This window comes from Chrysochloris asiatica, unplaced genomic scaffold (genome assembly GCF_000296735.1).
Source record: "Chrysochloris asiatica unplaced genomic scaffold, ChrAsi1.0 scaffold00132, whole genome shotgun sequence".
Lineage (NCBI taxonomy): Eukaryota > Metazoa > Chordata > Mammalia > Afrosoricida > Chrysochloridae > Chrysochloris > Chrysochloris asiatica.
Genome location: NW_006408650.1, coordinates 4,315,750 through 4,338,299, shown reverse-complemented (window position 1 = coordinate 4,338,299; position 22,550 = coordinate 4,315,750). Strand labels below are relative to the sequence as shown.

At 51.2% G+C, this 22,550-nt stretch overlaps 1 protein-coding gene across 1 annotated transcript in view; it reads right to left on the bottom strand.

Moving 5' to 3' along the window:
* The window catches only part of DNAH17 (dynein, axonemal, heavy chain 17), a 115,860-nt gene that overhangs the window by 14,551 nt on the left and 78,759 nt on the right, over positions 1-22,550 (bottom strand). Inside the window, exons 56-71 of the mRNA XM_006869533.1 lie at positions 22,041-22,274; positions 17,919-18,083; positions 15,818-15,913; positions 15,485-15,702; positions 13,240-13,447; positions 12,795-12,910; positions 11,146-11,338; positions 10,715-10,950; positions 9,534-9,656; positions 8,240-8,444; positions 7,243-7,407; positions 6,958-7,098; positions 6,388-6,558; positions 2,511-2,633; positions 848-1,041; positions 54-202 (exon numbers count right to left, since the gene is read on the bottom strand). Of these exons, the coding sequence (XP_006869595.1) occupies positions 54-202; positions 848-1,041; positions 2,511-2,633; positions 6,388-6,558; positions 6,958-7,098; positions 7,243-7,407; positions 8,240-8,444; positions 9,534-9,656; positions 10,715-10,950; positions 11,146-11,338; positions 12,795-12,910; positions 13,240-13,447; positions 15,485-15,702; positions 15,818-15,913; positions 17,919-18,083; positions 22,041-22,274 (2,737 nt within the window). The remainder of the gene's footprint in view (positions 1-53; positions 203-847; positions 1,042-2,510; positions 2,634-6,387; positions 6,559-6,957; positions 7,099-7,242; positions 7,408-8,239; positions 8,445-9,533; positions 9,657-10,714; positions 10,951-11,145; positions 11,339-12,794; positions 12,911-13,239; positions 13,448-15,484; positions 15,703-15,817; positions 15,914-17,918; positions 18,084-22,040; positions 22,275-22,550) is intronic.

The following is a 22,550-nucleotide window of genomic DNA, read 5'->3' as shown; positions in this document are numbered from 1 at the left end:
AGGTTTGGGTCTGGGCCCGATTTTGAGAAGCGCCTCTTGCCAGCTTCACTTACCTAGAGCTTCCACATCTTTCAGGGGGTCAACGCCTGGGGAGAGGATGAAGAAGATTGGAGTGGAGGGACTGCTCTCCTCGTAGGACTTGGAGAACTCCACGCTCCGGCCCTCCACGAACTTGCTGCCCATCTTCTCCTCCACGAAGTTCCTGGGGAGACGTTCCAGGTCAGGGCTGTACCCCAGGTGGAAGGGCCCTTTTCCTGGTAGCTCTTCTCAGCAGAGGGAGGTCTCTGGCAGGAAACCCAGCTGTTTACAGAGGCTCTTCCTTCTGCTGGGAAAGGGGTGCCGGGGTGGATGGAGTTCCTGTCCTGGTTTTAATAGTTATGGGGACACTTTGCATCCACCCTGGAAGGAGTGCTTCCTTCAAATGCGCATGCTGTCGGAAGCAAGCTCAATGACTTTACATTACCCAGTTTTCAAAGGCACTCAAAGTCAACTGGGAGAGTGGGCAAGGGGCCCAGGGGGCCGGACAGGGTGACCAGGTCCTGGTACCAGGTGAGCCATGGACCCTTAGACGCCCTCCAGTGAGCCCAGGTTTTAACAATTCCCTATTTCCCATCTGTCTCCTTCCCAGTGTAGAGAAGAGGTCATCTTGATTTCAAACACAGTCCAAGTGAGCAGGAGATGAACATCCGTCCCCCTGTCCACCCTCTGAGACACCGAGGACATGTGAGAGCTCAGGACTGAAGAGCTAACCGGGCTGCAGAATGTGGATAACTGGAGTGTACCTGCAGGCTGGCCAATGCCCCATCTGTGTCATTTCCTGGGTGGAGGGGACGCTGCTGGCACTCACTTGACAGCGTAGGTCATGCGGTCCGGCCGCATGCAGCGCACCATGCAGAGCTTCTGCAAGGCCGTCTTGTTCTTCCACTCCTTGGGGAAGATCTCTTTCTCCGGGGCTTCCGACTCCACCAGCTTCTTCCACCGCTTGGCTGAGCCCTCGATATCGCTGTCCAGGTTTTTGAATTCGTCCATTTCCGAGAGGGCCTGGGAACATACATGACAGTCCACTTGGCCCTTGAGGTTCTGCCCAAGTTCCAGGAGAAGAGGTCATTGGTGGAAGGGACCAGGGCACTGGGTGAGAGTGACGGAGCTGCCCAAAAGACTGTCGGGCACACCACGAAGACGGCAGCCAGCCTCGGGGGAAGAACTCAACCTAGGGACCTGACCTCATCTTCCATGTGGACAGCTTATTGAGTCCTGGGGATTCCTGGTGTGGCGATGTGGAATAAAGCACTGAGCCAGAAGGTCAGTTTGAACTACAAGGTTGGCGGTTCAAACTCACCAGCACTTCTCGGAAACTCTATACAGGGTCGCTATGAATTGGAACTGACTCCACAGCATTTAACAACAACAACACCAACAACATTGAGCCCTGGAGTGGTGCTGCAGAATAAGTAAGTACTGGACTGCTAACCACAAGGTCAGCAGTTCAAATCCACCAGCTGCTCCTCAGGCACCCTAAACAGGGTCGCTATGAGTCGGAACCAATCAATGGCACTTAACAACAACAACAACATTAAGGAGCCAAGGAGCCCTGGTGGTGTAGTGGGTTAAGTGTTGGGCTGCTAACCTCTGGGTTGGTGGTTCAAATCCACCAGTGGCCCGTGGGAGAGCGTTGAGGCTGTCTGCTGGTGTAGAATTTAGTCTTGTTGTTGTTTTGCACTGGTGAGTCGGTTCTGACTTATAATGACCTATATATGGTTTCTGAGAGCGGCTGGTGGGTTTGAACTGTCAACCTTGAGGTTACCAGTCCAGTGCTTACCCTACAGTGCCACACCAGGGCTCAGTGTTGGAAACTATAGACAGGGTTGCTATGTGTTGGAACAGACTTGAAGAGAACAACATGATGAAGGTTCTTTGATGGTTAAGCACCGGGCTGTTAACCCCAAGGTTGGTGGTTCAAACCCACCAGCTGTTCTATGGGGGAAAGGATGGGTTTGTGTGTCTCTGTGAAGATTTCCAGTCTTGGAAACCATATGGACAGAGTCGCTGTTAGTCAGAACCGACTGGGCGGCAGTAGGATTCTTGGTTTGATTCAGGGACTAGGCACCCTGGTGGCACCAACAGCTAAGTGCTCCACTACTGATGGAAAGGTTGCTGGTTTGAACCTACCAGGGACTTTTTGACCGGAGACAAAGGGACATTGGGACTTGAGGGGCCTTGAGTGTACAAGGGATGACTTTACTCCTTCCTGGAACTGGGAGGTGGGGGAGGAGGCTCGCTGCAGTCCCCTGAGCTGGTCTTTCAGGGGACATGACCAACGCCATATACAAGTGGGGTGGACAATAGCTTCTGGCATGGCTGCTGGGCCATCTGGTTTCCTATCCTTCTCTCTGGCCACCTGGTTGTGGGGATTTTACAGGCCCATGGTGCCTGGTGATCTGGCCTCGTAAACATCCTCCGTGCTAGCAGGAAAGGCTTTGCGAAGGGAAGAAAGTACATCTGATACCAACCTTGATGCCGCCCCACCCCTGGTTCAACAGGAAGTCCACGGGCGAGACCACCCCTGCCTTGAACGGGAACCGCAGCAGGAAGTCTAGCTCCACTGGGTTCAGCTCCTTCTTCATGGACAGAACCTGTGGGAATATCAGGGGCACAAATGCTCAGGCTGTTGCCCTGGCAATGGGGAGGATGAGTGGGACAGCGCCCATTGCCCTAGAAATGAGGGCTCCCTCAGTCCCAGACTCCTTGTCTTGCTTCCTAGGGCTGACACAGACCATTCTGTCTTCATCTTGTCATTGAACCAAAAATTATTGGGGTAAAACATGCCTAAGTTAAATGGGCCGTTTAAACCATTTAAATGAGAGCAATGTAGCCATATATAATTTGGATGAGGAAGACGGCAAAACTAAACAGCAGGAAAAAAAAAAAAAAAAAGATAAGATCTAACACAGGATTACCAAACTTAGAAGATATTTCTCAACCAACCCACCTACTTCCATCGTCTTATCTTTCAAACTTTTATCTTTGGATTGCGTTAAAGTTTACAGAGCAGATAGCTTTCCATTTGACAACTCATAAACGTTTCGTTTTGTGTCATTGACTAGCAAGCCCCATATCTTTTCTTAAAGACTAGCATTTAAAAAAAAAAAAGTAGCAAATGTATATTTGAGAATAAGGATTTACAAATTCCTTTACATTAAAAGGCCTGCCTTAGCTATATGAAACTCATGATAATATCTTTTGAAAAAAAGAGTAGGAGATTAAAAGTAAAAATAAATAATTATAGCGAAGCAAAGTATATGATTTGTGGAATGTAAAATGGCTCATCTGCTTTGTAAACCTTCACTCAATTCACAATAAAAAGTTTTAAAGCAATGAAGCAAATAAAGTGAGCAGGTCAGCGGTATTTAGTACGTGCACAAGGTTATATAGCCGCTGCCTCCATTGAGTTCCAGAACATTCTCATCACCACAGAAGGGAAGTCCTGTACCCACCGGTGGTCTCCCCACAGCCCCCAGCCGGCATCAAGCTGTTTTGTCTCTGGACTCTCCTCTTGGACACATTTCGTAGTAACAGAACCACGTGGTCTTCTGTGGCGGCTCCTTTCTCCCAGCAGTGTTTTATCTGAGGGCTCTATCTGCCCTCCATTCTTGGACGATAGGCCCGTGTTGTGTTTGCCCATCACCTCTTGATTTGGGATGTTTCCAGCCCTATGCTATGGTGAGCAGAGCTGCTGGGGATGTTGGTGCATGAGTTTTTGTTTGAATACTTGTTCTCAATTCATTTGTGTCTATTCCTAGGAGTGGAATAAACTAAAAAACAATAAAAACCCAATAAAAACCCAAAAAGGCAATAAATGTAAATCTGCAGGGAACAGACCAAGCCAGAACTGCTGGGAGACCAGAAGACTCTTACTGAAAGAAAGACCTGCAGAAAAAAGGTGGACTGTCTGGCTGTTAGAATATCAAGCAAGCGGTTTGCTTTGTAGGCATCAAGGCAAGAAAAGTCAGCCCATTGGGAAAACCCCCCTTTTAAGTAAGACTGAAACTCAAAGGGAACCCTCGAGCAATCTAGTATCCTCACTGGTGCCCACCCTGGTCTACTTGTGAGTGGAAGTGGGGGATATGCAGCAATGAAGGCATGGGCCGAGTTCGGCCATGTTCCATTGGCACCCATTGACTTTGAGATGAGAGAAGAGGAAGGCCTGGCTGGTCTGAAGTTTAGGGAGATGAGTGTACTCCTAGGCCCATGGGCACTGACCTAGCCCCTGGGGGCTAGAGCTGAGTGTGAAGTGGCCAGCTGGTCTGAAGTGCAGGGAGGCTGTTGTGAATTCCCATCTGACCTAGCTTGGATGACGTTCCAACCAGAACTCGACCAGATGAAGATTCAGATTCTTGATACTGTGAGCAAGTGTAAATTGCTAAAATCTGATGAAATGACGGTTTACGGAGGCAGGTGTTCAAAATTCCAACTGGAATGGAAGTAGTCTTCACATCAAAGAACAAGCTTGCACTGGGCTCATGTTGTTGTTGTTGTTAGGTGCCACTGAGTCGATACTGACTCATAGTGACCCTACATACAACAGAACGACACACTGCCCAGTTCTGGGCCAACCTCACAATTGTTGCCATGCTTAAGCCCAATGAAGTTGCCCCTTTGCCAACCCATCTCTGTGGGGGTTCTTCCTTTTCTTCTTTAACCCTCCACCTTACCAGACGTGATAATTAGGGACGGGCAATATAGACACTGGCTATCAAAAAAGGAGGGTTATAAAGGCATGAAGTGGCTGGTTTACAAGCTTTCTTGAGTGTGCTTACTTTCAGAACGACGGGGATAAGGTAAAATCCTCGTGAATTGTCGTCATCTTTTCCAGTGGGTCTGGTGAAAGGCAGTGGGGGATGATGCCGATAGGATTTTATGATTCAGTTGTGAGTAATTGTTAACAGGATTAATAGTGATTGTCACAACTGCAATTGTAGAAGATGTGTAAATAGAAGGGGGGAGGAGTTAATTTCTCATTTCACAAACAGAGGAGCCTAAGACCATCAAGAATGAATAGCATGAGGACGGGGAGATCCTACCTAGAACAAGAGAGACAGTAGAGACGGTGGCATGGCTGAGGACTCCAGGCCCATGGACTACGAATGGCTGTGTGAACGGCTGTGTGCCGGCAGGCAAGAGGCTGGCTTGCAGAATGTCCCCTTTGGACATTTAAATGCATATATATATTATTTTGCATGTGTATATCAAATACTTTTGCTTTGTTCATTTGTGAACTATACAACATAAAAGGGAAGCCACAGGGAGGAAGCAGGATCACTGTTGTTGCAGGGAGGGGAGTGTAATCAGTGAGATGAAACCAAGCGTGTGATTGGGTGAGGGTAAAGCTGATGATCCTGTCTGTTGACCTTCACTCAATTCCAAATAAAAAGTTAAAAAAAAAAGTTTGCAGGGAAGCAGACAGCCTTATCGTTTTACCTTAGAGCTCACTGGTGGGTTTGAACTGCTCCTTTCAGTTAGCAGCCTAGCGCATAACCCACTCTGCCACCAGGGCCCCCTGTAGCAGGCACAGTCCTGGTCATTTTGAAGGGGCCATGTTGGGCAGCCTCGTCCAGCCTTCCTTCTTTCCCAGTCGGATGGCAGGGGGTAGGGCCATCGTCACTGCGGTCTCTTCAGTCAAGTACCTAAATGCTCTTTCTCAGACTTCGGGCAGCTTTTTTCCAAGGTGTTCTTTGGGTTTGAAAACACTGCTTTCTGTCCCAGGAAGCTAGGGGGAGCACCCAGGAACATTTACATCTAAATGACCTTCCCCAGGTGGAAAACTCTTATCTAACCTGTGATCTTCAGATGTACGTAGAAAGGAAACCTCATTAATTTTTTGTTAAGAGCTGTCAGTTCTGACTCATAGCGACCCCATATAGGGTTTCCAAGGAGCAGCTAGTGAGTTTGAACAGGCGACCTTGCGGTTCAACGCCACACCGAGGCTTACATTTTGTAGAATGCAAATGCAGGGGTTGTTTACGGTGACAGCTACAACAACAATCTTCAAATATTTCAGCAGGACTAAATACACAAGAACGAGGATTTTATTGTTGTTATTAAGTGCCCGCCAAGTTTGTTCTGAAGGAGCTCTGGCAGCACCGTCGTTACGAATCGGACTGCGAACCTTATGATCAGCAGTTCGAAACTACCAGCTGTTCCTCGGGAGAAAGATGAGGCTTTCTGCTCCCGTAAAGATTTACAGCCTCGGAAACCCTGTACAGGGTCACTATGAGTCAGAACCGACTCCACGGCACACCACCACCACCACCACCACAGGGCCCAGGGCCCACCAGCTTGTGGTGGGCGTGCTGCGCAGCCGGCCCTGGGCCTACAGTTCTGGCTCACCTGAAATGTGACTTGCGCCAGGAAGATGAGTTTGTCCCGCTCGAAGAGGCCGCGGGCGGTGTACATGTAGACCGAGTAGGTGATCTCGTCTGTGAGGTTCATGACCCGCTGCTTCACCTCGTCGGCTGGCATCGTCTTCTGGATGGCCATCTCAAACACCACGTTGAAGGCCTGGGGGCGGGCAGACTCGTCCCTTTGTCTCAGTTGGAGGGGAGGGTGTGGGACATGTCTGTTGTTGTTGTTAAGTACCATGGAGTTGGTTCCAACTCATAGTGACCCTGTACAGGGTTTCCGAGGCTGTAAATTTTTATGGGAGCAGAAAACCTCATTTTTCTCCTGACGAATGGCTGGTAGTTTCAAACAGCCGACCTTGAGGTTAGCAGCCCCTGATTTGTAACCACTACCAGAGCTACCAGAGCTCCTTGGGGGCGGGGTGGTGGCAGTGGGTGAAAATAAATGGCTGGGACCACCCTGAAGACCAGTTGGACAGGTCTGGGGTCACCCTGGCTCTGTCTCCCCCAACTATTTGCCCACACAGGCTGGACCTGCGGTCGTGGACACCAGGTGTACCTTGAGTGAGAACTGGTAAATGGGGTTGATCTTGTTGAGGTCATTCAGGATGAAGTACAGCAGGGACGCTCTCTCGGCAGCCGGCCGGTAGTTTTCTCTAGCCTCGTTGATTTTAACTTCTGTGATTTTCGCCTCTTGGACCTTAAAACAAACCAAGGGAGCTTGGGTGGGTAGTGTCTGGGGTCCCACGGTCCGAAGACCTAAGCCAGACTGCTGGCAGGGGGTCCGTGACCCTTCTTGCCACCCCCTCAGAGCCCTTCCCGGTCCATGGGCAGCGTGCCTGACCTTTTCCTCGATCTCACTGGCTGTGTGTTTTGTGGTCTCCAGGTTCTCCACCAAGGCCGTGTCTCCCAGGAAGTTCCCGGAGGCAGCTGACAGACGGGCCAGCAGAGAGTCTTCCAGCTCCTTCAGGACAATCTTAAATTCGTTCTGAGACTTGGTGAGGTTTGCCTGTGGAGGTAGCAGAGACCAAGAGCCCAGAGTCAGCCAGGGCTGTGTTCTAGCCCTGGCAGTGGGTGCTGGGGGTTTCTCCATCAGGGGCGCATGCACACCTGGTCCAAGCCAGGGGTTTGGAAAGAGGGAAGTGATGCCAAACCTGGGCGCCATGGGATGTGCCCTACCCTGCCCCTGGGGTTCTCAAGATACGGGCCGGGGGGGATGTCACAGCTCTGGACTGGACTCTTTGGAGCCCATGAAAGAGCAACAGGAAGTCCCGGTGCACAGGGGCCACAAAGCACCCATCAGGCAACGGTACAGTGTTCAGAGCATATAACTGTGCAGGGGCAGTCATGGTTCAGGGGTAGAACTCTCCCCTTCCACACAGGAGACCCCGGTTCAATTCCTGACCAGTGCTTCCCCGCCTGTCAGTGCAGGCTTATGTGCTACCGTCCTTCCAGACTAAGAGGGACTTGACCAGAAGGTCCAGCAATCTGCTTCCAAAACCAATCAGTGGAAGCCCTGTGTGTCCCAGGGGTCCCACCCTCAGCGTGTCATGGGGACGGTGCACACGAGTTGGCAGTGACAACAACAACAAAGATGAGCTGCTGCCACTCCTGGTCTTTCCACAAAGTGGTCGTTTCCTTCAGAGTTACATGTGGGAGCTGGGCCACAAGGAGAGAAGGAATGACTTGCTTCGTAGCCATAAAGATACAGTTCGGTGTGAAAAGCCAAAATGGTCTGAGAGAGAAGCGACGGGACACGTCTGCTTGGAGGCTCCGGGCAAGGGACCTCACATGCCCCTGGCGGCTCCCAACACACCATTGCCAACATGAGGTCCCCTTACCTTCAGCTGCTCTAGGTCTGGCCGCTCTTTGGCCACCACAGCGGCCAGGAGCTGGTCTTCGAGTCCATCCCTGGTTACCAGGAAGTTGATCAACGTGCACTGAGCCTGCATCTCGGGCTTGTAGTGCGGGTTGAAGTACTTGGTGTGCAGGATCAGGCGGAATTTGGGATGGTACTCCACCTCCTTGTCACCTATCTTAATGAACCTGGCGGCAAGTGGGGGAGAGGGTCACCAGGGCACACGCCGCCAAGCACCTGGGCCGGCCGAGACTGCTGTCCCCGGCACCGTTCACGTAATCGTCAGGGACGCCTGTGCCTCTCTCTGTTCGATGCACAGGTCCTTATAGACGGCATGCTAGCTCTTCTGTTTCAAGGCTAGTTCTTATGTTTGTACAAGTGGTGTCTCAATCTGGCTGTAGGTTCTACTCACTGGGAGCTTGTATAGACACACTTTTCTAGAACCCACTGATATCAGAAATCCCTAATTATCAATTCTGAATGTCAGAATGTTCTGGAACCACACCGTGGGATGATTCTGATGAACATCCGAGGCTGGAAAGCCCTGGCCCAGGGATGCCCATGTACCCATTCAGCAGGGACTCCCTGGTCCCTCCTCCACTCCCCACCCGAGCCCAACTACTCCCAATAAATCTGCCGTCTATGTCTATGGATTTGCCAAATATTCTGAATATTTCGTATCAGTGCAGCCATCCTGATACGTCGTCTGTGTCTGCTTTGTTCCACCAAGCACCCTATTTTCAAGGTTACTCCACAATGTGGCAGCCATCAATTTCATCCTTTTTTATGGCTACATAATATTCCACTGGAGTCCTGGTGTAGTGCTGCAGGATAAGCACTGGATGCTAACCGAAACATCGGCTGTTCAAACCACCAGTCGCTCCTTGAAAACCCTCCAGGGTCGCTATGAGTCAGAACCAACTCAACAGCACTTATCAACAATAACAACATTGCATTGTATGAAACCATGTTGTCAAAGAGTCAATTCTAAGTCATAAAGACCCTGTAGGACACACTATGGGGCAGTTATACTCTGTCGTCCTATAGGGATGCTGTGAGTCAGAATTGACTCCAAGACGGTTCAGTTTTATCTAGAGGTATTCTTCTGTGGGATGGGGCCCCATGGTTTCCAGTCTGCCCTTGGGAGGCTGGAGGTCCCTTCAGAGCAGTATTTTCCAGAAACCCCTCCTACTCACCGGAAGAGCAGAGGAAACCCCCACAACCCTCCCGAGATGTTGACCTGGACAGACATGGCGGACGTGCAAGCCACCCCTCACCTTCCCTTTTTGATGGTATTCCGGCCCAGCAGAGGATCCAGCACTGGGTCCACGGTTTCACCGATGTTCTCGATGAGCAAGGCGTCTCCTTCCGAAATGGCTTGCTCAATGACGTCCAGGTAACTGTGGCACATATGTGTGTGTGCGTGAAAGGGGGTTTCACAAGTTCACGAAAAAGTGGAATGAAAAGATAATGGTGTTTTACCATGAAATGTTTCAGAGTATATGATAATATATACTTGGTGGTGCGGTGTTATAGGATAAGCACCGGACTGTGAACCACAAGGTTAGCAATTCAAATCCACCAGCCACTCCTCGGAAACCTTATACAGATCTCTATGGGTCAGAACCGTATACATATGGAGTCCTGGTGTGGTGCTGTGGGTTAATGCACCAGACTGCAAAGCCGTTTGAACTGCAAGGTCAGCCGTTCAAGCTCACCAACTGCTCCTCGAAAACCCTGTACAGGGTCGCTATGGGTCGGAACCGACTCGACGGCACTTAACAACAACAACAACATAAATATATAGCGACCCTGTACAGGGTTTCCAAGGCTGTAAATCTTTACAGGAGCAGAAAGCCTCATCTTTCTCCCGTGGAACAACAGCTGGTAGTTTCAAACCGCTGACCTTGCGGTTCACAGCCCGATTCGTAACCACTATGTTACCAGAGCTCCATATATGTATATGTATATGGAGTGTGGTGGCTGCATGTGATAAGCACCAGACTGCCAAACACAAGGTTGACGGTTCGAGCCCACTAGCTGCTCCGCTGGAGAAAGAGGCTTTCGTTCATGCCACGGTGTACAGCCTCAGAAATCCCATACAGGGTCCCTATAAGTCAGAGCCGACTCAACAACACTTAAAAACAACAACAAATATATATACATTGCTTTAACCATATACGTTACTCCATATATTTTAAATATATGGTAAAAAGTCTGACAAGGAGTAAATTATAGTAGAATTGAAAAATAAATCTAAAGCCCAAAAGAGCTCATTTTAATTCTATTACTCCTGGCATCCTCCCCAAGATCAAGTATGAAAAGAAGTGCCTGGCCATGGGCTGGTAAGCATTAGCGTGCACAGAGCCTCCGTCCATTTAATTAATATGACACGCTGGAAGCGTGTCCTAAGGCAGAGGGCCGTCCCGCCCACGGGCTTCTCTCTGGGCCCACGCACCTCTTCTGTCCCAGGCGGATGGCTTTCAGGTCACCCCCGTACTTATTCTTGATCCATTTGACCCCCTGCAGCTGGGCGTCCACGATGAGGGGCCAGCGCTCCGTGTTGCACAGGATGGTGGCGTTCTCTGTGGACATGCGGTCACTGGGGAGGCCCTGGTTGTTCCAGGTGGCCACATCAGCATCATCTGTTAGCAGAGTCAAGGGGTCCAGACCTTCGGTGATAGGGATGGGGACCTGCGGTGGAAAGCATGCTACCTTAGGAGGGTGAGGAAAACAGAGCTTCGGAGGCACCGTTGGCTCAGCTCCAAACAGGCCAGCCACCACCTGATCCCCAGATGGACGGAGCCTCAGTCATGGAGCGTGGTGTCACGTGGCCGCGGCCACGCTGCCCAACACCTCCCCTGGTTATTGGGGGTGACAAGCTCTTACCGTTAGCTTGTTTATGTAAGGGACCCAGAATTTCTCCATCAGCTCATTCCGGTATTTCTTGGTGAAGTAACCGACATAGGAGACAAAGGCTGAGATGAGCAGGACATCCCCACACAGGGTCACTCCCTGGGTCTTGAAGTTCTCCACGGATTCCGCCCAGCGGACGTTTTCTGACGCTAATCCCCCCACCAGCCTGCGAGGAGAGCACGAGGTCGGTGTGTGTGTGTACATGTGGGGAATTGGGGGGGATTTCGAGTGAGTGAGCAGGTTGGGTGGAATGACCAACAAGGCGCTCTCCAACCTTACAGACGTCTACAGATAGGCCTTTGGTGTTTTGAATCCTGCCTTGGCTCATCAGCAGCGAGGGCACCCAGGGTGGAACATGCCAGAAACACAGATAGGCCGAACTTGTTTAAGTGTGCTTCCGCGTGACTGCACTTTGCAGATATGCCTTCTTTAAACATTAAAGGTCTGGGCGATCCTGCACCGAGCATCTCCCCAAAAGTATGTGCTTTGTGTGCCTCTGGGTCAAGCAAGGTTTTGTTCCTCTAAGCACGCGGTGTATCACCCACATTTTTTTTATGTTGTTGTTGTTGTTAGGTGCCATGGAGTCGGTACTGACCCATAGCGACCCTATGCACAGCAGAACGAAACACCGCCCTATCCTGGGCCAACCTCACTACTGTTGCCACGCTTGAGTCCATCGATGCTGCCACTTGGCCAATCCATCTCGTTGGGGGTCTTCCTCTTTCTCTCTGACCCTCCACCTTACCAAATATGAGGTCCTTCTCCAGCGACTGACATCTTCCTTTATAGACACCGGCAAACCAAAGCATGTGCGCGACTCTTTCTACTGCGACATTCACTTTATCAGGGTGGTCTGGGGCCAGACACAGTACCCCCAAGGTCTGCCTGAAATGCTTTTGGAGACCCCTGGGAGCACTACATCCCCTCCCCCCACATCATGTGTACTGATTTCTCACCTACTCAGACACTTTCTGACTTTTCACCTGTGTGCCCAGTGCCCTATCTGAACACCATTGGGCAAATAAATGCTTTTGAGTGGAGGGAGGGAGCCATGGTGGCCACTGAACAGTGTGGCGTCCAGACAGCCACAGGGTTTCTAGTGGCTGAGTTTTCAGAAGCAGATTGCGAGGTCTTTTTTCCGAGGCACCATTGGGTAGACTGGTGTTAATTGCGCCACCCAGGGACTCCAGTGTTCTTGTAAGAGGAGGAATGGAAGCAGAGATTGGAGCGATGCAACCATAAGCCCAGGGCTGCGGGCAGCTGCCAGAAGCTGGGTGACAGGCCAGGACCACACTCTCCCTGAGAGCCTCGGAAGGAACCGATACACGTGTATTGTTGGAAACACCCAGTAGCCCCAGTAAACTAGCCCAGTGCTCAACAATCTAAAGCCACCATGTTGCTGCAAGAACCAGGGGGTGAGGGGACTTCATCCAGAGTTCCTCCAAAGGTTGGCAGCCCCCTGTAATCTTCACCTGGGTCTTCACAGTGTCTCCCTGTGCCCCTCCCGGGTGATTCAACAGAGGGGCTGAGGTGGGGAGGGGCTGAGGTGGGGAGGGTCCGAGGGGGGAGGGTCCGAGGGGGCGGGTCCGAGGGGGGGAAGGTCCGAGGAGGGGAGGGGCTACCTGTTGGCCAGCGAGATCACTCTGTTGGTGGCATCCGCCTCTTGCTGACACTTGATTTTTTCAGCTGTCGCTTTCTCAAATGCTGATGTAAGGTTGCTCAGGTTGGCATTGAGTTCCTGGAAAAGTAACAGAGTGGAAAAGCCCTGAAATGGAGTCACGCCTGCTAACCACAAGGTCAGCGGTTCGAACCTTCCGCCCTATTGGAGAACGATGAGGCTGTTTGCCGCCATAATGATCAGCAGTTTCCGAAACCCTAAGGGGTGGCTCTGCTCTGTCCTAGAGGGTCACTAGGAGTCGGAATTGACTCGGTGGCAGTGGGTTTTCATGCGTTAAGGGTTTCCCTGGAGGTGAGAGCAGGGAGGTCCCCTGCTGAGTGCAGACCACATGGGCACAGAGGCCTCCGGCCACCCTGGGGACCCTCCAGCGTCAGCGTCCTCACACTTACGGCGATTTTGTTCTTGATCCGGGAGAGCTTCTCCTGAGCCTCAGCCAGCTCCGCGTTGGCCTCCTCCAGGGCCTGCCTCTTGGGGGTCACGTCACAGTAGACCTCATAGAAGCGGACAATGTTGATGCACCAGGAACACAGGCCTGCGGCGGCCGTGGACTTGGAGCGGATGAACTCGGGGTCGAAGGTGGGGTTGCCTTGGTAGGGTCTGCAGGGGGGGCGAGGTAAGGGGCTGGGTAAGTCTCGGCCAGGACTCTGCAGTCCTCAGTGGTAACTCTACTCAGTGATACAACAACAAAGACAAGGGAGCGTTGAGTTCCCGTTGGTTCTAATTCTTGTTTGCTGTCTTAGCGACCTGTCTGTCGGCGAGGGGGGGCGTGGGGGGGGGGGGACTTGTGTGGCCACAGGTGTATCTACTGGGGGGGAAATGGCAGGCACTGAAATCACACCCCTGTCCAGACACCGGACCCCATCAGCTCAAAACCACAAGTCAAACTCGTCCATCTTTGGCTGAACACATGAAGACAATGCCTGCAACTTCCTGGTTTTCAGGGGTGAAAATGGGTCCATGGGCTCATTGCTCTCTTCTGGGCAAGGTCACTCCGTCCGCCCTGACCCACAGTAACAAAACCCACTGCCATCGAGTTGGAACCGGCTCACAGAGACCCTACGGAACAGAGCGGAACTGCCTCCGAGGTGTACCTCTTAAAGATAATTCTATCTTTCTCCCTTGGAGGGGGCTGCTGGGTTCAAACCGCCAACCTTTGTGCTAACAGCTCCACTGTGCCCTCAGATTTTCCTTAATCCATGTTGTTATTGTTGTTGTTGTTACCAAGTGTCCTCGAGTTGGTTCCGTCTCAGAGAAACCCTGTGTGTCCAAGGAGTGGCTGATGGGTTTGAACTGCTGACTTTGTGGTTAGCTGTCCAGTGCTAATCCTACAGCGCCACACCCTGGTCCATGGAGGCTCACAAATACAAAAACTCAGTTAGAACTTGAATGCTCTTTCACAGTCCGAGATGGACACTGCTGTGATTCATGGGAGCTGCTCAGTGGTGCCCTCTCCCTCAGGTTGGACAGGCAGTGTCCAAGGCCACACCTGTCCCACTTTAGATCCGCCTCTGTGTGTTGCTATGGTGCTGAATAAGTTTCAGACTAAGAGGGACAAGGAAGAAAAGCCTGGTGATCTGCTTCTGAAAAGCAACCATTGAAAACCGTACGAATCACACAAGATTGCAATCTGCACCCTAGCGTGGGGATGGACCGGGCGTCTCTCTCTCTGAGAGTCTGGGTCTGGCTCAAGAACAGTTAACAACAACACAAACAGGGCAACAAGAAAACACCAAACACGGGTCGGGTGTGAAGGAGAATGGAAAGCGATGACTAAGGACAAGATTCGCGGACAAGGAAGAAAACCAGTAGTTTTTGTCCTCTCTGTGGAAGAGCACGGTGGGCCCATAGGCTAAGCACTGGACTGTGAACCACAAGGTCCGTGGTTCTAGCCCACCAGCCACTCTGAGGGAGAAAGATGAGGTTTCTACTTCCACAAAGATGTCCAGCCTCGGAAATCCTGTATAGGATTGCTATTAGTTGGGACTGTCTCAATGGCACTTAACAATAACAACAGTGCTCCTGGTAGGCGATGGAGCCACCACAGGATAAGTGCTGGGCTGCTAATCATAAGGTTGGTGGTTTGAGCCCACTAGCCTCTTCCAGGGCGAAAGTTGAGGCTTTCTGCTCCCACAAAGATTTACAGTCTTAAAATCAACTCGATGGCAGCGAGAATGAATGAGCGATGACCCTGGTGGTGCCGTGGTTTAAGTGCTCAGCTGTGAACTCAAAGGTTAGTGGTTTGAACCCCACAGCGGCAGCTCAGGAGGAAACTACAGGCGGCCTTGTTTCCATGAAGACTTCAGTCCTGGAAGCCCTATGGGAAGCTCTGCTCTATACTATGTGGTCACCAGGCACCAGCAAGGGTTAACGTCTACATCAGCAGGCTCTCTTTAACATGGCCTCATCTAGTTCCCATGTTGAGGTTTCTGAGGAAGAAGGATTCGATCTCAAGGCTGTACCAAAGAGATTTTGCTTGTCTTTCCAGTCTGTCTCCTGACCTAGTGATTTGGGACTTGATCTTTCCCCACCCCCTATTGTATAAGCTTTCTAGCCAAGACCCTGCCCCGGCCCAGGCAGCATGGGGGCTCCCTGTTCCCACGGGGAGGACTGGGGACCATGTTCGGCCAGACGTACTTAAACGCCTTCAGACAGGCTTCAGGGATGTGCTCCTTGTCGAACTTCTTCAGTGAGTCCAGGAAGGTGTCCACTTTGCCCATCATGATTTTGGCCGCCTTCCAGCTCTTGTCCTTGGGAATCTTGCCCCCAGGAGCGGTCAGAATCATAACAGCAGCTGTGACATTGACCACAGCGTCGGGAGGGGACCCGAAGGACTTCAGTTCTGTCAGGTTGTTCTGCAAACACAAGTGATGGGTCTGGGGGCCTGGGGGCCTCAGGGGCAGTCTGACCCTGAGCCACCCATGGAAAGTGAAGCTCGGCCCCCTGCCCACCCGGTGTTCGCCGCTCTACCTTGTTCAGTGTGTCCAGGGCCTCTTGGGCGGCCAGCAGGGCCGGCTCTGCTTTGGCTAGGTCTGTCTCGCAGGCTTTCTGCTTCTCAGTGACATTCTGGGGTGGGGTCGGAGCAGGGGGTTCAATCCAGGCTCCTCCCCTGGGGGGACCACCCCACCCTCAGGCAGCCGCCGAGGGCCAGTGTGTCAGGAACTCCTGGGCAGTTGCCTCATCCCCTCCAGCCCGGCTTCCCTTGGTGCATAACCCCCGCCTCCTGGCCCAGCATCCTCAGTGCTCAGCTCAGGGCAGCAGACCTGGGATTCTGATACAAGACCAGTGCCTCCCTGAAGGGGACCCAGGGGCCATCCCAGAGTGTGGCTCTTCTTGTGTTCCACTCCCTCACCAGAAGGAGGCCATCCTCATCCATCTGTTCATACAGGCACACATATGTCCATTCACTCATGTGTGCATGCATGTTCATTCATTCACAAGACAGGTGTCCATCCATTCATGCAGACACACATCCATTCATGCATGCGCACATGTTCATACCTGCAGGCAGGCCTTCATTCATTCATGTGTGCATACGTTCATTCATTCATGTGTGCACACATATTCAACCATTCATTCATACAGGCATGCCTTCATTCATTCAGGCATCCAACACACAGATTCATTCATGCATGCATGTACACATGTTCATTCATCCATTCCTTCAGGCATTCCTTCATTCATGTATGCACACATGTGCTCATCCATTCATTCATGCATATACACGTTTGTTTATGTGTGCACACATGTTCATGTATGCATGCATATGTTAATCCATTAGTGTGTGCACACATAGTCACTCATTCATGCAGGCATGTATTCATTCATGCAGGCATGCCTAAATTCATTCATTCATGCACACACATGTTCATTCATGCAGGTATGCACAAATGTTCATTCATTCACTCATGCAGGCATGTGTTAATTCATTCAGGCATAGATTTGTTCATTCCTTCATGAAGGCATACACTCATTCGTGCATGCATACGTTCATTCTTCAGTTCATAATTCACTCATTCATTATGCATGCATGCACATTCATTCATTTGTACACACATCCATCCCTTCATCCGTGCATTATGCATTCATTCCTTTGTGCATGCATGCATCCACTCATACATTCATTTGTTCATTATGGACACATGCATTGGTTAATCTCTGCACATACTTGCATATTCATTCACTCATGCACTCACTCACCATGCACGCATGCACGCATTTGCTCCTTTTTGTATACATTCGCTCATACATTCTGATGGTGAGACAGAAGGAGAGCAGGGTGGGATGATTAGAAACCAAACCAGTCGAGACATGGGCCTTCACATGCCTTTCTGTCCTCTGGTCCTCAAGCTCTGCCATAGACCAACACCAGCTGGAGTCTTTACAATGAATGGCCCTGGACTTCTAGGTCGGTGGTCCCTGGGGAGCTTTGTCTGAGGACCCCAGCATGCAGACAGACCACTGGACCTATTGCTACAAGGCAGCCCTGACGGTCACCAGGTGCTGCAAATGGTTTGTGCTCAGGTGGTCACCACACTGGACTATGAACCACAAGGTCAGCAGTTGCAACCCACCAGCTGCTCTTTGGAGACCCTATACTGAGATGGAACCGATTCTATGGCACTTAACAACAACAACAATGGCATCCCAAGGAAACGGGCCCAGGGATCTGCTTCTGTGAAGACTGGCGGTCTTGGTGCTGTGAAGCCAATTCTGATGCACAGCAAATCTCCACACGACAGAGTAGCACTGCCCCGTGGGGTTTCCCAGACTGTGAAGAGTTACAGAAACAGATGGCCACCTCCTTCTCCCCAGGAGAAACCAACTTCTCGGTTAGCCACCTTGCTTAATCAGTGCGTCTCCAAGGCTCCTTCCAGAAAGAGCGGCTCTCCTCCATGTAATGCAGGGGTCTCGAACATCACAAACCCACAAATAAAAGGCTGTTCTGATTCAGCAGACCTGGGCTGGGCCTGAGAGCCTGCATGTCTCCCAAGTCCACCACTGGTCGGTCTGGGCTGTCTCTAAAGGGCAACCTCGCTGAGCTGGGGTAGTGGCTCTGGCTGAGGAGTACCTTGTTGATGACCTCAACCTTGATCTCCTCCTCATCCGCGATGGCTTTCTCCTTGCTGACCTTCTCGGTCTCCACACCCACCACTTGGATCAGCTTGTCTGCATTCTCATTTTTCTGCTTGAGCTCCGTCTCTTGCACTGCCAGCTTGGCTTTCAAGTCGTCCACCTGGGTGGGGACGGGGGTGGAAATGGGAGAGTAGAGCTCCAGTCTTTCCCGTTGAGTGGAGGCACGCATTTATTGGGCACCGACTGTGTACACAGGGCTCCAAGAAATTATCTGGCACTCAAGGAGCTGGCCACTGAATTGTCCAGAACAGACAAAGCAACCCAGAGACAGAACTGAGGGACTCTGGGAGGGGCTAAGGGCCTTGTGAGGTGTTTTCTGGTGGCGCCATGTGGGGTCCCCATCTGGGTGAGGGGAGGAGTGATGGAAGTATTCAATGATATTTCCTGTTTGGAGCCTTGGTGGTGCAACACTTAAGTACTCGACTGTTAATCAAAAGGTCCGTGGTTTGAATCCACCCCTTGGGAGAAAGAGTTGGAAATCTGCTCCAGTAAAGATGGTGGTGGTGGTGTGCCGTCAGGTCGGTTCTGACTCAGAGCAACCCTGGAGAGGGGTTCTGAGGTTGTAAAGCTTTATGGGTACAGAAAGCCTCACCTTTCTCCCATGGAACAGCTGGTAGATTCAAACTGACCTTGTGGTTAGCAGCCCAGCTTGCAATCCTCTATGCTACCATGAAGACGACAGCCTAGGACATCCTGTGGGCCTGTTCTACTCGGCCACACAGGGTCACCATGAGTCAGAACCAACTGACCACAACTGTGTGGCAAGCCATAGCGGCCTCTCTGCCCCTTGACTCACCCTGTACTCCAGGAGGGTGTGTGGAAGCAGTTGGGCACATTCAGCAGACAGGGACCACCCCTGGGGCTGGACTCAGCCTTCAGGCTTCACTTTGGAGCCAGTTGATGAGGATGGGGGAGGGCCAGTCCCTGGCTCCTCCTAGCTCTGGGTTTGCCAGCCCTTCCTTCATTTTCCCCTAGGTAAGGGGTGGGGTGGGGCTTCCTGGTCTGGCCTTGTGGTTCAGGCAGGTCAGCCCGTTAGGAGCAGAAAGACTACGTGCCATTCCTCAGCCTGTGTGGGAATAGTTTTGTGTTTTGTTAAGTGAACAAGGTCCACGAGGAGTAAGATGGATCCTAAACCTAGTCCCTTCTGAGTGGTGTCATCCAAGAAGAGGGACTGACTCAGCCCTGGGAAGACCATCTGAGAGCACGGGTTCGGCTGTAGACTACCACAGTAAAGCGAACATCCCAAGAACATGAGTCACATGATGTTGACACTCTACTGGGGTCTAGAATCCCGGTGCGGTGCTATAGGGTCAGCTGCAGACTGCTAAGCACAAAGTTGATGGTTCGAACCCATCGGCTGCTCCTTGGAAACCCTATCCAGGGTTGCTATGAGTCAGAACTGACTCACTCACAGCAATAGCACGATGAAAAAGTCTGAAATACTGCGGGAATGAACAACACGATCACAGAGACTCCAAGTGAGCACACGCTGTTGGAAAACTGCGCCAGGAGACGTGCTCACGCTGGGTGCCCATATCCTCTGTTGGGTAAAAGGCCGCAGTTATCTGTGAGACTCCATAGAGCGAGGAGCAGACTTGGTGAGGGGACGTGGAGAAACACCCAGGGCTGGTGACTTCCAGAGAAGCTTGGAGACCTGGGGGGGTCTTGCTCTAGAGTGGACCAATTGTGGCCCTGCTGACCGGCACTCCAGCCTCTAGAACAGTAGTGCAATGTATTCCTACCCTTGAACTTGCCCCATCCCTCGCCCCCATGTGTGGTGGTTTTGCTACGGTAGTCTCCGGGCATCACATGGTTCAGCTGGGGCTCTGCCAGAGCTGTGTTCAGTCCAACCCAGTCAACGTGTGCCCAACCTGTCGTCTAGGTTTACATATAACTCAGGCCAGGAAGAGGTGACTACTCACTGGCCCCCCTCAAAGTCGCCAGCCACCATTGAGAAAGACAAAGAAGCTGGGATGACGTTGTTGTTAAGTGCCATCGAGAAGGGTCTGATTCACAACAACCTTGTATAGGGTTTCCAAGGAGTGGCTGGTGGGTTTGAACTGCCGACCTTGTGGTTAGCAAGCAGTCCAGTGCTGTTCCTACTGCGCTGTACGAGGACTCCATTAGGGAGGCTATTTAAAGCCAGGCAGAAAACGTGGAAATCTGTATGTTGTGAAGCCAAGCGTCCCAGCAGGATGAATGGCATTTCAGAATTAACTTATTTTCCTGAAAGGAGACAGGACGCAGGGTGGGGTATGAGCCCCAGGTAACACACCTGGCACAGTTCCACATTATAAGGTGTGTGGGATCGTTTGTTACCCTAAAGCAGTGGTCTTGGCTCCCTAGTGCTAGTGTATCAGAGACACACCACAAGGGGGTGGTTTTCATGAATAAAAATGCACTTTCTCCCAGTGCAGTGTTGTTGATTCCGACCCATAGCGACCCTGTCTGTACAGGGTTTCCGAGGCTGTAAATCTTTACAGGAGCAGAAAGCCTTTCTCCCGTGGAATGGCTGGTAGTTTCGAACTGCTGACCTTAAGGTTCGCAGCCTGATTCGTAACCACTACGCTACTAGAGCTCCTAGCATTCGGAGGCTAGAAGTCCAAATTCAGGACACTGCTCTAGGGTAAGACTCTTTCTCTCTCTCTCTGTTGGTTCTGGGTCACTTCCTGGTTTCCTTGGCTGTCTCCAAATGGCATCTGTCTTTCTTCCTTTTGTGATTCTTTCTTTTCTACTCTGGTCTCTTTATATCTCAAAAGTCACTAGGTTTTAGAAGTTTAGGGTCATGATTTCTTAGGACTTTCCAGTTAATTAGCCTAATAATGCTTCTGTTACACCTCCTAGTTAGTTGTGTAGGACCTGGGTTCTTGCAAGTAGGCATCTAAGGGACAATAGGGCTCTATTCACTTGGAGCAACAGAGGAAGGAGAGCCAGGAATAGGAGGAGGCTATCAAATGTGTGTGGTGCTGTGGGTTAATGCACCAGACTGCAAAGCCATTTGAACTACAAGGTCGGCGGTTCAAACCCACCAGCCGCTACTCCCTACACAGGATCGCTATGGATCAGAACTGACTCCATGGCACTCAACAACAACACAACAAATGGAATGTGTGGCTCATTGTCTTTCTGAAACCAGACAAGCTAAGCAGTGCTCAGCTACCATCACTGAACATTTTGTTCAAAGATTCCAAGAATTCTGATCAAATGGTAGGAAATGCAGAACAGAATTTCAAATTCTCATGGACTCTAAGCTTTCTGGAACCCTTGAAACTATTGCCCTGAGAGCATCTTTAAAATTTAAACCAAGACTATCGCACGACGTCTTCTTGAAACTGAACAATAGATTAGCTTCACTAGTAAAACCTGCCTGCCTTGAGCGTGGTGCCCTCTTAAGAACGCTGTCTGTGGGGTCAAATTGACAAGAGCAACTCCAAAGGTCAGAGAGGAACCTCCAGGGGGCGGTGAGGATTTGTTAATGAGGGACCAACAGCTCATAGGAGGGTGAGGAAGGCTGCGCAGTTCAAAGAATGAAACCAGTGCTCCGTAGTGGTTACGAATCGGGCTGCGAACCTGAAGGTCAGCAGTTCGAAACTACCAGCCGCTCTGCGGGAGAAAGATGAGGCTTTCTGCTCCCGTAAAGATTTACAGCCTCAGAAACCCTGTACAGGGTCACTATGAGTCAGAACTGACTCCACGACACATAAAACAACAACATATATATATATAGTCACTGGGTTTAAAACACACCGACACCAATTTTGCCCAAGATAGCAAGGAATATCCTACTCTCAAATGGGGTGATATCCAAGGTATAGGGGTTGGGTTCCAAAACGTATTTTTTGGGTGGGGTCGGGGCACAACTCAGTCCCTGACAGCATGTATACCCTCTCCATTTGACTCAGGAGAGGAAGTTTCTAGAAGGTGGGACACTCATATTCATTTCATACTTTAGCTGTTTGCATGGAAACCCAGAAGGGGTACAGCATCCCCACAGAGGGGCTGCTGATGACAGGTGTAGGTCCCCACCCCCCCCAGCGCCCACAGCGCCCACGCCCACCTGGGAAGCTGTGCTCTGCAGCTTCATGAGGCCGTTCTCCAGCCGCTCGATCTTGGCGACCAGCTCCCTCCGCTTCCTGGCCAGCAGGCTCTGGTAGAGTTTGATCTGCTCCAGGAAGGTTTTGGGTGTGGTGTAGTTGTAGCGCCTCTCGGTGGCCAGGTACACTTTGGACATCTCGTTGACAGTCGTGTGCACGTAGGCCATGAAGAAACTGATGGAGCTCTTGACTTCTTGCTACAAAGACAGACAAACCAGTTCACCTGCCAGGATCTTGCCAACGCCAGCCCGTCCTGGCAGGGGGATCGCGAGAAGGAGTGCGTTCCCTGTCTCAGCCCTAAGTTTGTCCTCTGAAGCAGGGGCTCAGACAACAGTGTCCCCTGGGCGGAGCAACGCACAGTGGTGACACAGCTGTCTGATGGTCATGAACACACACCACAGTCATCACAGACACTGTCTCAAAGCCACCTTCACACACACACAACCACCCTCACACAGAGTCACCCTCACACA